Here is a 17,202-nt window from a genome sequence, read left to right as displayed (position 1 = left end):
CTTCATAAAAACTTGAAACTAAAGTTGAAGAGGATCAAAGAAAGTTTTTCCATTTTCCACCCAATACTTCTAATTGGTGTAGAGGGAGCTGAACACATCAGCTCATATCTCTTGTCATATCTCTTGACTTTTCCTGCCAACCCTGTGTATATCTTCTGCCTGTGTTTTCATTTCTTCTCCCTGTGCATTTAGTTCTACACTTTGCACTTCTTGTAGATTTAAATTCCTTCCCACTGTTTTATATCTTGTTCTCCTTGCTTTACCAAGTAACCTGTATAAATTAATGTGTAGACATTGTTTAACACTTAGCTTGTCAGTATAGAACATAATGTTTAGTCATAGTTATTTACTCCTAATATGTACTAATTAGTATATTATGTTTAGTCATAATTCATCACACCTTCTCATGCATACATACATAAAAATTGACCATGATTAGTCAAATGTATTTATAACCTTAACACGTAAAAATAGACATTAATGTATAGCTAGTTTGCTTTTTTCACATTTAACACATAGACATAATATTTCAGTTTGGTTGATTACTCCTTGTGATGTCCACATAGAAGGTAGTATTTACATATAGTTCAATTACATCTTCACATTTACATATGGAAGAAATTGTTTATTCTTTTATCCTTAGTTGATTCTACTTGCACATAACTGTTAATGTTTGATTCTAGTTATTTACTCTTTAAAAGGTGTGCCCAGATGATACTGTTTAGTTTTGGTTAATCATTCTTTGCCATGTACATATCCATGTTAATTTTTAGTTCTAATTCTTGTTCCTTAACTCTTGTAACTCACTGGAGATAATGTTTAGACATGGTTAATCACTGTTTCACATTTACACATAGAAGACTATGTTAGACATAATTAACTATCGTGTCCAACTTATAATGTACTCTTTGATTGTGGTTCGTTGCTATTTTTCATATATGCATAACAGTTGATGTAGGGAAATAGTTACGTATTCTTCAACATGTACACTTGGTTATTAATATTTAGTTTTAGTTCATTACTTTTTAACATACAACATAGAACATGTTATTTTTTTTTATAGTTTCTTACTCTTTATGTCACTTAGGAGGTAATGTTTCTTCATAGTCCATTACTTCTTGACATATATACTTGGTAATATTTAGTCACAGTAAGTTAGTCCTTAATGTATACAAACAACAGATAATGCTTCACTGTAGTTCCTTCCTGTTTAGTATATATAATTAGACATTTATGTTTGACTTTATTTCGTTACTCCTTAACATATACACATAGGAGATAATATTTCAATATAATTTAAGCTTTCTTAACTTCCATCACTTTTACAATAATGTATAGATATTATTCATTTCTCCTTAATATGTTCACATAATGATTGTTTGTCATAGTTCTTTTTTCTTACCATTTAGACATAGAAGATAATGTTCAATTCTAGTTGTTTGCTCCTTTAATATATACCTTTTAATGGTTATATTCAGTTCTCATCTGTTATTCATTGCTATACCACACATTGTCAGTAATATTTTGTTATAGTTATTACTTCTTTGCATGTATACTTTGTAGATATTGTTTTGCCCTAGTTCATTACAACTTTACATACCATTTGAAGATAGGATTTAGACATATTCATTTACTCCATACCATTTCACACACTGTCAGTGTTTAGATGTGGCTCCTTACTCTGTTTTATGTGCTTGGAGTAGGTAATGTTTAATCTTCTTTCTTTAATCCTTAGCACATAAAAATAGAATATAATGTTCAAATATAGTTCTGGGCCTCTTCTATTTGAATAAGTTTTGTAACCTGATGTGTTCTGGCAGTACTGCATACACATCATCATGGGCTGTCTTGATATGACTGCTTCCTGCTCATTGATTGGTTCCTCACCAACTTGTACACTGTTGTTCAGTTTTCAAGCTGTTCATCCTTCTCTTGTTGCCTTGCCATGCCCCTTATTCTGGCCTTCTATTCTGGCCTCTTGTGCTTTATACCTTAACTAGCTGTCAATCCCCTCAGTCTAGACTAGTCACACCTTTTTTTATTATTATTATTATTATACATGTTCTCCTCTTCTTGCTGTGTTTCAGGAAACTGTATGAGGTCCTTTTGGTGGCCTCTGGCAGGCAATTATAACCTTGTTTCTTTTACTTCATCTCTTCTCATCTCAGCCCTAACTTCTTGCAACTCTTTCCCCCCTCTGCCCTTGTACATCACCCTTTTCATCCAGTTTGATATCCCTTTATCTTTGCATGTAAGGTATGTCCAATCCAACTTTCTGATCACCCATGTCATCCTTCTAGCATATTCATGTATCAAAGTTTGGGTCGCACTTATCTTTTTAGTCACCATTTCCAATTGATTTTATTATATTGTAACATATTCCTCTTCTCTCACAGGACAGTTCTTGCATAAAATGTATGCTTCTTTTATCTTGGGATTTTGGATACCATTTCTTCCACTTTCCTTTTTTCCCAATGTTACTGAATAATTTGCTTTCTAACTTAGCTCTTTTTCTAACCCCTTTCAATTCTTTCTTGTCCACTTCCTCCCTTCCTACTTCTTCTCTGACTGGATTACCACTGTAATTCTAGATTGTCATATCTAGGTCTCTATCAAACCTTTAGCAGATTTTTTTCTCTTCTTAGACACATTAGTCTTATTCCTACTTGCCATTGAACATATATCTATTTCTTTATTTCCTGCTACTTTCTCGTTACTACACTCTCCTTCTACTTCATTTTGGCCAGTCTTTCCTTCCCTTATATTCTATGATTAAGAACAGTGGCCACTCATTTTCTCCCTTATCCTTTTCCTTCTGTTTCACTTTTTGGTGTTTATTTTGATCCAGACAATGTTATTTTCCTGTCATGGCCACTCAATGTTTCATTACACTCTTCCTTTTTGTGGTTTCCTTCACTGACCTTTCATACCTGGTATCTCTTCCCTACCCAAGGCCTCTTTTCTTACCCCATTACAGGCTTGATCTGCCAGCTCATAAGTCTCATATACATCCCTTTGAAGGCAGATGATTGTGTGCTCTCCCACATCTCCTCTCCAATTTTTCTTCTCACCCTTTTCTTTTCTCTGGGCTGGCATATCAAATATCTCATAATTATTAGTCTTGCATTAAACTAGCTCCATCATTCAGCTTTCTCATCTCCATTAACACACAGTCTTCCATTAACAACCATTTTTCAGTTGAGAATATTCATTTACTTATTCCTTCCTCATCTTTATTCTACATTTGAATCCCACTGTATGGCTATTATCTTCTCACAGGATATATATACTTTCCCAAATTTCTGCATTGAGCCAAAATAAAGAAAAGTACTCAGATAATCTGCCCTGGCCTAATTATTCCTAATGTGAGATGAGATGTTCTGCAAAACCTCTGGAGTTATACTCGTGATATTTATAAAACTTTGTTTCCTGTCTGATTGACATTGTATTCATTCAATGGACTATCATGGAAAAGTCAGCAACAGAGTTGTGCATCTGTCTGCTTACCTGGTTAGCAGTTGCTGACTTAAAAAAAAAAAAAAAACTTTTGTAACTGAAGAATCATTGGGAATCTGGACACATTTTTCAGTTCTCCTTTATATGAATTCTCCTTTTCCAGTAGAACATGGAAAACTCTTCACTCATCAACTCTCAACTGCTATGCTGGTGGACCATGAATAATCCTTACAAATTGGGACTTTACAGATAGTGCTGAAACAAGGGACCCCTCCATTCTAAGACGTGGGGCAGGGGTGTTTCTGGAGCATAGTGTGGACCACCTCTATCTTACCTAGAAACATCACAATCTCTTAGTGGATTTTAGACACAGTTTACTCACTGTTTGTTTTTCCTTTACCTACATCTGCAAGTAGATGACCCCACCCAATATACTTTCAGAGTAACTGCTATTTCATAGTATCCAACTCTGATTTATTGTACAGTAATTATACTCCAACAGCTACAAATGTCCCATAGAATCTGATGGTTGAATGGTGGTTTCATGAACATCCTTAATAATTATGTATACTACAATGCCTTCCTGTGAATTGGGTAGGACTGTGGTGTCTGATGGTTGAAAGGTTGTGTATGGATATTTTTCACATGTGCCCTTCTCCCATAGCTAGCATTAGCCTGTAAAGACCAGTGGTAGAGGAGGTGAGTACATATAGTACAGTCTGAATGTACCTCAACATTACTACACATATTAGTCAGCTGATGACCTGTGTACAAGCTAACAGATGGTCATGGACTTATTCTACTCATCCTTATGATGCCTTTCAAGCTTCTCACCTCTCCCAATCTTTCACTCAGACAAAGAGTATACCCTGGATGAGATGAGATATAGTCTTGTATAGAGTCTCTACCATAGGCTTGCCCCGAATTGGATTCCTCTTGGTATTCTGTAATGGAGACTTCTATAAGTAATTTCTGCACCAGTCTCTCCATCATCTCAACATGGGAATCTAGCTAACCTGTGTATTAAGGCAAGTGATCATATCAAAAGTTAACATTTTTCTTATAATGTATTTCTGATATATACCTCCATACATATTCCTGCCCTTCCTCATCATTTTCCCAGTTCACTTTTATTAGTTGCCTCATCAACAAAAGAGGCTTTTTGCTCATGAATATAGAGGAAAAATTTAATCAAGGAAGTGTAATACATTCCGATTGGTGGATGGGTTTGTTGCTTGATATTTCATCACACAGTAATATAGTTTAACACATTTTCACATGAATTTTAGGTTGGTGTTTCATAGGGCTGGTGGCATACTGATCTCTTAGGCAGAAAGCACAACTTCAAGAAGAAAATAACTAATTTGTATACAGAAGTGTCTATTGAAAATATATTTTCAGGTAAGTAAAATGTTAATTTTAGCCATGCTTCTCTCCCCAGTACAGCTTTCCAACACACATTTAATATTGCATAGTGATATCAGAAGACTGTGTGAAATGGGTAAAACCCAGCTAAACTGATGTTCAATAATTCTTACTTTAACTCTTTACGTATAGTTATGTCTCCCAATCCCAACTGTGTACTGGGCACAGAAGTTGAATATTTGTCCATTATTAAAGGGCTATACTACCATTATAACCAAGTAGTGTTATTTCAAGTTCACATACACTACAAATATATAAGGTATTCAGGATAATAAAGAAAATCAAAATGAATTATTTAGAACAAACATGTAAATATGTATGTTAATTTTTTTTGCAAGTATTTTTCAGATTAATTAATAATTATCTGTTTTAACTAAGTGTATTTATATCTGTATCATATGGCTTTTAAGAAATTACTATTAAATGTAAAATCAAATTTTAACTGTATTATTGATTAGAAGATGTTACATTTACATAAATACGTTTTTGGTAATATTTTAGCTATCTAGGATTTGAGAATAAAGTAAAAGCTATGAAGTATTGTACATAAATATTTTAAACTTTCATTAGCATATTTTAAGAAAAATGTTTTTCCGAGGTAACATGATTAAGTTTTGTATTATTCAATAAAAGGATGTCTCCTGTGGAGGCCATGGATTGGTTACTTGCTCATCAGTCAGCTTCGTCTTCCCAAATAGGAGATACTATTACTCAGATCCCAGAAGACATTACTGATAGTGAGCCTCTACCAAGTACAAGTACAGGTTCTTTACTGACTTTAGGTAGACATTTTCTTGTACATACAATGGAAGGTTTCACGTGTGACTGTTTCATACATATATAAAAGTATCTCTGAATTGAAAAACTATAATTTCAGTATATTGTTGTAATAAACCTTTTTTGGTTTCTATGATATGATAATTTGATCTCTTGGATATCCATTCCAAAATAACCTCATTTATGAGTTGTCCTCTTACGAGTAAGCAAAAAACACACACAACATGAATAGAAGACCTTTATTCAGTATCAATGTTTGTAACTCTAACTCTCGCTATGCTTCAGTGCAGAATTTCTTCTCACTTATTTTTCATTCTTTATTTTTCAAAATTATTTTATACAATTTTTATTTTCATTTTTAACTAGCAAAGCTATTTTATCTCAGTTGATTTCATTGAATCTGTATTTTCTCATTTGGTTGTAAAACATGGATGAACTAAGGTCTGTTAGGTAATATTTCTCTTTGGTGCATATATATTTTTTCATGATTTATTATTTAAACTATTTTAAAACTTAGATTATATTGGTTTTCCTATTTATTTACTACAAGCCAATTAGATCCTACTTAATTTGCAAGTAACTTTAGTGTTGAATGTTTAGTCTATATAATTAAACTTTTAAGAGCTTATCTCATTCTGTTTCTGACACATTTTTACTTCTTTCTCAACTTCTATCCTTTTTAACAGTTTCCTCTTACCTCAGTGAAAAATTCTTTAAGAAAAATACAAAATGTTTTAACATTTCAGGTAATAATTTGGTATTTTCTCTTTCAGGTTTAAATGCTTTCTGATTTTTTAAAGAATATAATGTTTGTTATTTATGGTTTACCCTTTTATTTTTTTTACACTTCTATTACTTAATGGTGTTATGAACCATTTTCTTTTCAGACATGTCTAATTAGACTTCTAGGTCTCTTCTTCATAGTACAGGGTGTTCAGAAAGTCATTGTCTGATTGATGGGCTACTTCTAACTCCTTTGCATGCCACTTTTTCTTTTCACACTCAATTTATTTTTTGAAAAGCTGCACAGGTAGAGTGGCTGGTCAAAATGGAAAAGTGTTTCCTCTTCCTCATTCATTACCTTGTTTCTCTTGGTGGAATTTTTCAATTCCTATCTCAGATAGTCCAACCTTCTCTCCTTCTCCTGTGACTCTTGAAGTGGTCATGTGGTCATTTTCTGGTGGTTGAACCAAGAAAACATTACAATGAGTATTTCTGTTCCTTGTCTGGAGGTACACCTCCTTATGGATGCCTCTCTTTTGAATTAGGGTGCATATCTAGATATGCAGGAGATATTTGGACATTGTTTGGGAGCAGTATCATCTCAGTATATCAAACTCTTAGAACTTTCTGCTCTTCATTGGGTGTTGGTTCATTTCATTCTGTCTCTCATGAACTGGTTAGTTATGATTCATTCTGATAACTCCCCAGTTGTCTTGCTCATTACTTGGTCAAGGTCTTTATTTCCACAAGTTGTACCTCCTGTTTTGGGCCAACATCCATCACATTCATTTAATGGCATGTTATATATCAGTTGTCTTGAATCTTGTTACCACCCATAACAGTTCCAAGCTTTTCAGGTTTTGGTCTCTTATTCTTCATCTTTGGCTGTAACTGTTGATGTTTTAATTTGTGTAACTGCAGTTTCTGTTTCTGTGCGTGCACCTTCCAACACTTTCTCTTTCCTGCACCTTTCTCCAATAACAGTCTCATTTAGATGTGATATCATATCCTTCCCTTCCTATGCTGTATCTTCATGAATGGCTTTTGGCTAGAACCTTGCCAGATAGGCAAGTCTATCCCTACAGGTTGCTTCCTAATTTCTCATTTGGAATGCCCCTCCTCCATATTAGTGTATTATCATAAGTAGTATGTTTACTTTCATTGGTTTTCTCATTAAGAATTTCTTGTATCTTGTCCCACTCTTCAACACATGACTTACCTGGATTTTTGACAACAGGCTGTTAGTATTTATTATTGCTGGTTATCATGTGACATTGTCAGACACACTCCATATCACAAGAATTTATTGTCTTCATTTCCCCCATCCTCACCCTTTTGTTTCATTCCTTCCATCATAGCTGCCCACCTTGCCATACCACCTTCCCTGATTAGAACCTCAGTGTCATCCTCCATCTCCTCACTCTCCCTCCCTTCAAGGCTATGTCTTCTTGTTTATTTTATCATCTCTCCTTAAAGATCTTTTTCCTTCTCCTATTGGCACATGGATTTAACATTCAGATTTGTTTGCACTTGATGTCTCTCCCACATTATATCACCAGTCATGTATCATACTCTTGAGAGTAGAGCAGTGGTGTTCTGCTGGTATAAATGTTGAATAAACACTCCTACCATGAACCTAATGTTGTTTCTAGATACCATATTGTTATGGACTGGATATTTCTGCCACAATGCAGTTTACTCCTCTGACTAGGCACTCTTCTTCCTACCATAATTAATATGTCAATTCCTGGGAGATACTGGTGCTGGTTGGAACTGTGCCAGCTACATTAGTTCTCACATATGAAAATTCCAGGGATTGGATGATTCATTCTCAATGCCACTTTGTCCTGGACTGGAGTTGAACTGCCATATTGCTGCCCATCTTCTTTTCTTGTTCAGATGAATTTCTTGGGAATTACTGGTGTTGATTGTGCACATGTGATGATGTGGATCCTTGGACAAAAGTTCCCTTCTGGTTCCAAGATCCAAAGTAAACAGTAAGGGACCCACCCTCTTCTTGCAATGAGCTGAGTATTTGCATTCAAGTTATAGTTGGTGTTGGTTGAGGTAGAACTCTCTATTACAGTCTGTCATGCTCTAGACGTTTTACATGAGCATTCCCTTCATTTAATTTATGGGGTTCTTTCTATGATTCTGCTCTTATTATGTCACATCAGCATCACAGGTGAAGAATATCTCTGGCTCAGAGGTACTGTGATCCCTCATGGGTGTATTTTTTGTATTCTCTATTTACATGCTGTCTTAGCTTCCTTCAGCCACTTTCTTAAGTGGACATGTCTATGTCATGTTACACCTGCCCTTCCACCAGGTCAGTATGGTGTTTTAGCTTTTATGTGAGAGGAGGTAGATATTATATCGGAAGGTAACACTTTTCCTACACTGAAAATGTATTTCTGATACATTCTTATCTCCACTCATACTTCCTATCCTTCTTTCCCACTTGTGGTGTTTTTTTTCTTCTTATGTTACTTAATTTTGAAATGAATTTGAGTTAAACTTTATAGAGGGAGTTAGCTTGTTAGGAATTGTGTTGCATTTTTATTGGTGAAGGGTTATTGCACGGCATCACAAAGCTGCTTCATGTTAAAATGTGAGGGCGGGTGGAAATGTTAAGACTAGTGGCAAGTGAATATTTGCACATGTATAGAGATAGAGCAGTACAGGTTGAGAAAAGCTGTTATGTGAGGGGTGGTAAGAATCAATCAGAAACATGTTTTCATTATAGGAAAATGTTAACTTCAGTCTGTGTGCACCTCCTTACTTAACTCTGTTTTTTTTTAAGGCTCCATTTTTCCACAACTTTCAATTGCACTGATTATGGTTGAGGATCAGCCATCTCATCCTAAGATAAAATATTAAAATTGTGATTTAGAATTGGAGCACTCTCTCTATCCAAAGGATTCTGCCAGTTATTATTGAGAATAATATTTTGGGTTTTTCTTTGCCACCTTTTTTGCTCTTAACTTTGTTTCCCTGTGCAAGAACAAACTTTTCTTGTTTTTTGAGAGGTTATACAGTCTAGTGCTTTCTGATTATTATTATTATTTATCCTTTCCTTAAGATCTGTCTTATTTATGTGATGTTATTTATTTAAACATGACCAAAGACTGCATTAACTTTCACTTTGTCATAATAACTTGAGGTTAAGTTTTGTTTATGTGCATCATTAGTTTGTTTCCAGACATTTCAGATACTTCTTCCTTATTAGTTTTCTGATGTGCGTTACTTCATTTTAGTTTACTTGTGTGACAGGTTAAGTGTGGAACAAATAGGAATGTTGCTTAAATTTTTGTACTATATAATTGAGTAGGTTTTTTGATGTTCATGCTAACACAATTTGCAGTTTGCTTGATAACTGTCACAAAACCTCAGAACAGATCTTAAAAACAAGAGTAACCATTTTTTGTGTTGATTTGGTATGATTTCTCTATGATCAAGGAAGATGTTTTTTGTGGTGTTTTATAATTTTCAAATGGAGACTAGTTTCTGGTCCTCCACAGATGTTCTCTTATTAAAAAAGATATATTTAAAAAAAAAGTGAAGTTAATTCAAACAGCTATGTGTGGATGGTTAAACTCACTTCTCAGCTTCTATCACTTAAATATTTCAATAATAATGATATTAACAAACATATATATATTTTAGGGGAAAAAGTTTTCATGTCTTTAAGATTCTTCCTAAATGAGAATTTCAAAGAGTATGTCATAAATTAACTGAGGCAGTTTAGAAAACTTTAGTTTGTTTTTTCACATAATTTTGCAAGTGCATGTTCAAATTTTGCTTTAAATATAGATTTTGCTGAATTCACATGAATCTTAATACTGTTTTTTTAATGTTACTGCCAATGCATATAGTGTAAGAAAGTGAAATAATTAGAAATTAGTGTTCATAGTTTAAGAAATGCAGATTAAAAATTAGGTTTCATTATTCATCATTTAAAAGTAAGAATCAATTGCACATCTTAAATACATCACTGGAATTGTAGCCATTCAAACTAATAATGAATGAATCATACATATGCTGTATACATAGTTTGTTGGACATTGTACATTGATTCATAAAGAACACTTAGCTATTTGTGGAGAACTCCTACAGAACATAATTATTTGCTATGGGTAACTCTCAGCATATTTACTTCACAGATAGTGTAGAGTAGTGCACAGTTAATTGCTTAATTTATATTGATACTTCATTGCACATATAATTTTTATATACATACTCCAGTAGAGCATAATAAAATGTAAGTAAATCATTTTATCTCATTATTTGCATTTATTTTTAAATTAATCTCATGAATAAAACTTTAACCTGAAGTTGGTACACATATTTTATAATGTTTTGTTTGTAAGTGATATGTTGTAATTTTATAATAAGATTTTATTTGGGGGTAACATTAGACATCTTCTGCATGTTTACAATGTTTATTTTATACCGTATTGTATTTATTTATGCTATTAATCACTTTGGAAATGTTATAGCTGTTCAATGTTTTCTGTTTTTTAATTTAGTGTTAAGATTTAATTGCTTGAACAACTAAACATAGAAAAAGAAAAACATTGTAAAAAATTAAGTTGATTTCTTATTTGATGAGAAATTTCATATTTAAGTATAATGTATAAACATATTTCAAATTATGTGACTAAATTATTATCATAATTTTTTATTTGTTTGTGGTCTCAAGTTTTATCTTTACTGTTTTGTCATAGACCCATTTACTGAACACTTCCCAAGTGGTAGTGGTTTAACTCCATCTGCTGAACAACCATCAACATCCAGTAGTTTAGGCCCTCCTACAGCATGTTTTAGTAGAGTGGTTGTTATCATGGAAAAGTTCAAAGCTTACAAAAGGAAACACTTCAGACCTAACAAAAAGGTAAAGAAAAAGTCAACTTCATTGCTAGTATTCATTGAATTTTCAGTCAGTCAGTTAGGAGACATTCTGAATTTCATCATACATTTTAAAGTTAGATAAAACATGAAATTTACACACATAATGAAAAATTATTTTATGGGATGATTTGCAAAGTTGTAAAATAAGGTAACATACAACATATCTAAATCAAAAGTGTTACATCTAACCCATTCCTCTGAAGCAAAATAAGCTAATTCAAACCAGTGATATGATTTAGACTTTATTTAGTAATCAAGAATTAGCTGAATATTAGAGAAAACTGCTTGTTAAAAAATTTACTTACCTCTATGCATCAATAATAACTGTTACCTTCCTTGGAATATTGTACACAAGCCTTGAAAAATAGTTGCATGTCTATATGAATTTCACCAATTTATAATGTAATCATCATAATGCTGTAAACCTTTCATTATTAAGAGGGGCAACACAACCTTCATGCACAGTAATTCCATGAGTTACTAACATCTGATCAAAGGATCATTTTTTACTCAAATTGTATGTGTTTATACATGTTTTCTTCTGGGCTTTTAGAATTTCTAGTTGCTTTAATCAATTGCTTTTGTTATTTAATGCTACATTATCTTTGTGCTTTTTGCACTTTCTTCCATCCAACTGATTGCAACTTAAAAAATATAGTTGTCAAAGCTTCTTTTTTCTTGCTTTCAGTTGTCGAAGAGCATTAACCCTCATTTTTTTTATACTACTCATAGTATTGCAAATAATAATTTTTATTTAATTAGCCCTATTCACCCTGGTATATTTTACTGTGCATGACACAAAGGTTTGGTGTCTTATATTCAAACATTTATTAAACTACTTTTTGTTTAAGTTATTGCAGTTATAATAGCATAAAATCTTAGCTAATAATCCATATTTTAATAATATATAAATTTTAAGTTCTTAATACTAAAATGCAATGTTTTAAAAATCCTGAATATTTCCTAGTATGACACATTTTCTCTTAGCATGCCATCCTCCTTATTTTATCCACTACTCCTTGAAAAAGTATAAAATTAAATTTAAATTATTCTATAAAATCATTCTTCAGATAAACCACATTTACTATAGTCTTGAACTTTGTTTAGTTACAAAGCTGCCAATTAGAAAGCCAGACTCCTCCTGCCACACCCATCTGTCACATCCTCTCTTTCATTAATAGTTTACTCTTATGTTTAATTTTATATTACTTATAACCAATAGAAACTCAAGGTTTTCATCTGTAAAATAACGTTGTATAATGTTAAATATCACTTTTTCTCAGAGTTAGAAAGCTGGAAAACTTTGGAGAGGTAAGGGAATTTGTCTACTTTTTGAATGTTACTGGTCTATATTGTTTAGAGCATTATTTAATTAAATAAAAATTATTAAATGTAGTACTACAAGTAGTATAAAAACTAAGGTTAACTCTCTCAGACAATCGAAAACAAGAAAAAAGAAGATTTGATAAGTATTTTATGTTTTTCATGTTTATTCTTTATTTATAATTATAAAAATAACTAAACTGTAAAAATACTTAACTCTTTTCACATACTTCCCATCCTTCCTCCCAACTACTGGTGTTTTCCTGTATGAGAATGTCAAGTCTTGAAAGTGACGATTAAGCAGGATTTTCAGAATAAGCTAGCTGCATCAGAATGGGTGGCACAATACTAGAGGTGGAGAGTAGTCACATGATATGTACATGTTTAGAAATTATGCAAAATTGATGATGTATGTATACTGGTGTGCTGATCACTAAAAATGTTTTAGCAATGTTTAGAGGGAAGATAAAGATTGATATAGCATTGTATGAGAGGAGTAAATTGCTATTGGAAATACATTTTCATGGTATGAAAAATAGCTATCAGAAAAAACTGCATGTAAGACTCTAAAGAGGGTGGATGAATCTGACACTGTTAATAATAGAAGTTGATGAGAGATGGGAAATCAGAATCCTTAGAACATAATGTTAAATATCTTAAGTTGTGTTCTTTATGACAAAGAGAATGCCCAAATACAAATCTTGCCATTGTCCTTGCTGTAAATATGGGTGGGAATGTTACTTCTGGAAGAGTAAGATTCACTTTGGTATGAAGTTGTCTCAGTGTACATATAACTCCTTGAGAGCCTCTGTTGAAAAGAGGTAGGCAAACCAAAAGAGCAAAATGTGCATCATATCTCAAACAATTTATTGCGGTAAGCTTTAAACATGTGCCCTTTAACTATATAATTACAGGCTGGGTACATTGTATTCAGCCTTCATTCACAAAATAATCATGAGAGCAGTTTTACTATAATTTTTGGTAATGTATGCATATCTTCATGAAATTCCACAGATTGTCAGTAAACGTTATACGGCTTTTGTACCTAAGATACCAGTTTTTACATTGTTGATTTACTCATATGTTTTTCTTTTGGAATGTTTGCTATCCACCATGCAAAGTAATTTTAATTCTAAGATTAAAAATTGTTTTCTTAATCCAAATATTGCCAAACCTCATTTGCATAATCTGTATGAACTCTAAATGACTTTCAAAATTTTTTTCAGATTAACTTTATCTTATCTTTTATTTTCTCTACTGTTGCTCTAGGAAGTTTAAATTATACTTTTTCATTCTATAATGATCAAGTTTTAGTAGGAAACCACAAATATTTATTCTAAATAACTTAAATCTTGTAACAGTATACATTTATTTATATTTTTAATTTTTTTTGTTTATTGACACTTGAGCTGTATCTCATTAACACTAGTGTAACACAAGTTATGAATTGTGATGCACATGAAACACATTTACAAAGGTCATATGTTTTAAATTTGTATTTGCACACCAGTAGTTTGTAAAGTACAATCACATTTTGGTTATCATATATTACATAATTATATATATTGTTATTATTTACAAATAAATTGTTAAACATTGGTTATTTTTAAAATGTAAAGCAATAAATTAAAAAATATAGAAAACAGTGATATCTGTTACTTACAAATTTTCTTTGTAACTGCATACCATTACTTGATGAGTTTTGTTGAATTTTTCATAAGGAGGATATAAAAACTAATTAATTTTTGTGGATCTGATATATGTATTTTGAAATAACAAAAAATGGTTAATTACTATAACAATACACAAAATTCCATTGTGACTTATCAGACTTCCTAACTAAACTGTATTGATGTCCAAAAAATATTTCTAATCACCATTTTATCTCACCTCTGCTCTTTGAGCTTACAAAAGAAAAGATGGTTTTTCCCATCTAAATAATTTATAAGAACTGGCAGAATTAAGTAACAAAATGAGCTTCTTTGATTGGTTAGAAATATATGTATGAAAGAAGTAGGCATGGATAAAATAACAAGTAATGAATAATAAAGTTGGAAGGGTCTTATTTTGTATTCTAGCTTGTCCTTATTAGTTATTTGAGTTTCTAATTCATAAAAAGCTATAGTTATATTGTAGTCTTCATAAAATATAACCTGAAGGAAAAGCAAAAACAGTATTCCATTTAACATACAAAAATTGTTATTTAGAGCTGTTTTTAATACATACTTTAAAAGTAAGAAATTAAATAATGTATAATAGTAACTTTTGAAATATAAACTACAGTTTGATGCCAAATTGATTGATGTACATTCGTAAAGTAGTAGTTCAGTAAAATTTTGAATATAAATCTATGAATGTAATGACATACCATTTGTGACCCTTCTTTACCTATAGCAATAGGGTTAAAGAAACTTATCTAAGTTTCTTGAATTGTTAAAAGATCAACAATAGTTTATTTGATAACTGAAAAGAGAATAATGTGCAACATCCACGGTGAAGCACAGTGGGAGATTAATAAAAGTTTGCTGTACCTCAAGTTGATGATCTATACAGAATTGATGGCATTCTGACTGTTAACAAAGTACTACAGATTCTGATCCACCATGCCATTTCAATGAGGAACGTGATGATAAAACCATTACATAACTGTAAAGAGACCAAATAAATATCCATAAGTATGTCTCTGATAGAAACATATATAAAGCTGTATGGATTTTTATAAGAAATGAGAATATCCAAAAGCTGAGTTATTGAGAGTAATAAAAGGCATGAGATTTACATAAAAAATATTTTTCTCTACAAGTATTTTACTTTTGTATTTTTGTATTTTGTATTCTGAAATGAAGTTTTTTACATCTAACAAGATCACCATCTAGTTGCCAATACTCATTCTTGGTGTTCATTTTGTTAAATATTCAATTGGTGATTGCTTTATAACAATATTCATATTAAAGAATTTATTATTTAATGTCATCAATAGGCACTTCAAGGTTTAAAAGAAATGGGCTTTGCTGAAGCAGAAATAGTGGATGCACTAAGATTGTGTGGAAACAAGGAAGAAAAAGCGGTGAGAGTATATTTTGTTTTTGTGAATGTATTTGTATATATTACGTATATGGTTGTCATTGGTTAAAATTATCTATCTACAGAATGAAAACCCTTTTTCTATCTTCTTGTGGCTAAGTATCATGATCTTTGTTCATGTTATTAATTCTGTAAATATTTAGTACAAAGGGCTTCCAAGTTTTGTTATTATTAATCTTAATATAAGATATTATTATTGTTTTATAATAAAAGATATTTACCAAAAAAAACGGTATTTCAGTCCTTATAAGACTGCTTATAGAAAATGTTGTGTGTGACAGATTCTCATCCTCAGAGCTGTGTTTGGAATCTGAGCACTGGAATGAAAATTCAAATGTAATAAAATAAGCATTTTGCACAGTAATGAAACAGTGCTGACATGATGTTACATAAATTCATTACTTTACTAATTGGGTACGAGATAGTTGTTTAACTACAGTGGGAAAAAATTATCACCCACTTGTTTTCACACTTCTCTTGGATTCTGTAATATATTAATAGATTGTGCATTGTGGAAGTAGTAGAACTAGTGTAAAACAGTTATTGACATTGTGTGGTATAAGCATAGTGATATTTCATTCATTGTAATATATATATGTTTCTTTATTAACAAACCAAAAGGTGACAAATGTATTACATCAGATGATCGACAAATACATGGCATGTATGAAAATATTCTTTGAGTAAGAAAACTTAGATTTGAAATAACACTGCTAGTATGATTGACAAAAAAGGGGCCACAGAGTTTATTTCCTGTTTTAATGTTCAGTTGCACTCCCCTAATCTTGATAACTGCTTGACAATGCCACAACATATTATGCACAATTGAGAAAAGGTAAGCAGGGTTGTGTTCGTAATGTCATAAGCATATTAGGGATTTAGGCAGTTCCAAGGAGCTTCTTGGTTTCTTCTCTTTCACTTTATTATCTATTACCTTCCAGCATTTTTTGATAGGGTTGAGACCTGGACTATTGCTTGGCCAGCAAAATATTTTAATCCTTTTGCAATCCTGAAGCAATGAAATAAAATCTAAAATGTGTTTTAAATACATGTAGAGTGAAATTTTCTCTCTATTTAATACCTAGTGCATATAGTACGTGAATATTATCAACTTTCTAGATCTATAGCAAGGAGCTGAGTCATCCTGGAATGTGAACTAGTCAGCTATGCCAAAATGATTCTGAATTGTTGACTCAAAAATCTTGATGTACCTGTTGGCTCTGACAGTGCCTTTCACAAAATGAACACATTCTACATCCTGGCTAGAATTGCATCTCTATATATCACCTGACCCTGCAAGTGTTTCACAGTTGCATTCAAACATGCTGGATGGAACACTTTTCCCATTAGCATCATACAAAGTGCTTTCCATTAAACTTGTGCAGATTGAACTGTAATTCATTTAAGAAGATTGTATTGCTTCAACCCATCCAGCATGCTCTTTGGCTCAGTTTTGCCTCATCTTGTTGGTGAGGAATTTCTTACTTGGCATTGTTGCTGGGA

General features: G+C 32.1%; 1 protein-coding gene across 2 annotated transcripts in view; it reads left to right on the top strand.

Annotated features, from left to right (window-relative positions):
- The window catches only part of Kpc2 (Kip1 ubiquitination-promoting complex subunit 2), a 61,315-nt gene that overhangs the window by 34,093 nt on the left and 10,020 nt on the right, over positions 1-17,202 (top strand). For both annotated transcript variants that reach the window (XM_076452343.1, XM_076452337.1), the window contains 3 exons: positions 5,515-5,663; positions 11,109-11,275; positions 15,596-15,682. In XM_076452343.1, the coding sequence (XP_076308458.1) occupies positions 5,515-5,663; positions 11,109-11,275; positions 15,596-15,682 (403 nt within the window). The remainder of the gene's footprint in view (positions 1-5,514; positions 5,664-11,108; positions 11,276-15,595; positions 15,683-17,202) is intronic.

This window comes from Tachypleus tridentatus, chromosome 1 (assembly GCF_004210375.1).
Source record: "Tachypleus tridentatus isolate NWPU-2018 chromosome 1, ASM421037v1, whole genome shotgun sequence".
Classification (NCBI taxonomy): Eukaryota; Metazoa; Arthropoda; class Merostomata; order Xiphosura; family Limulidae; genus Tachypleus; species Tachypleus tridentatus.
This window is presented reverse-complemented; position numbering and strand designations above follow the sequence as displayed.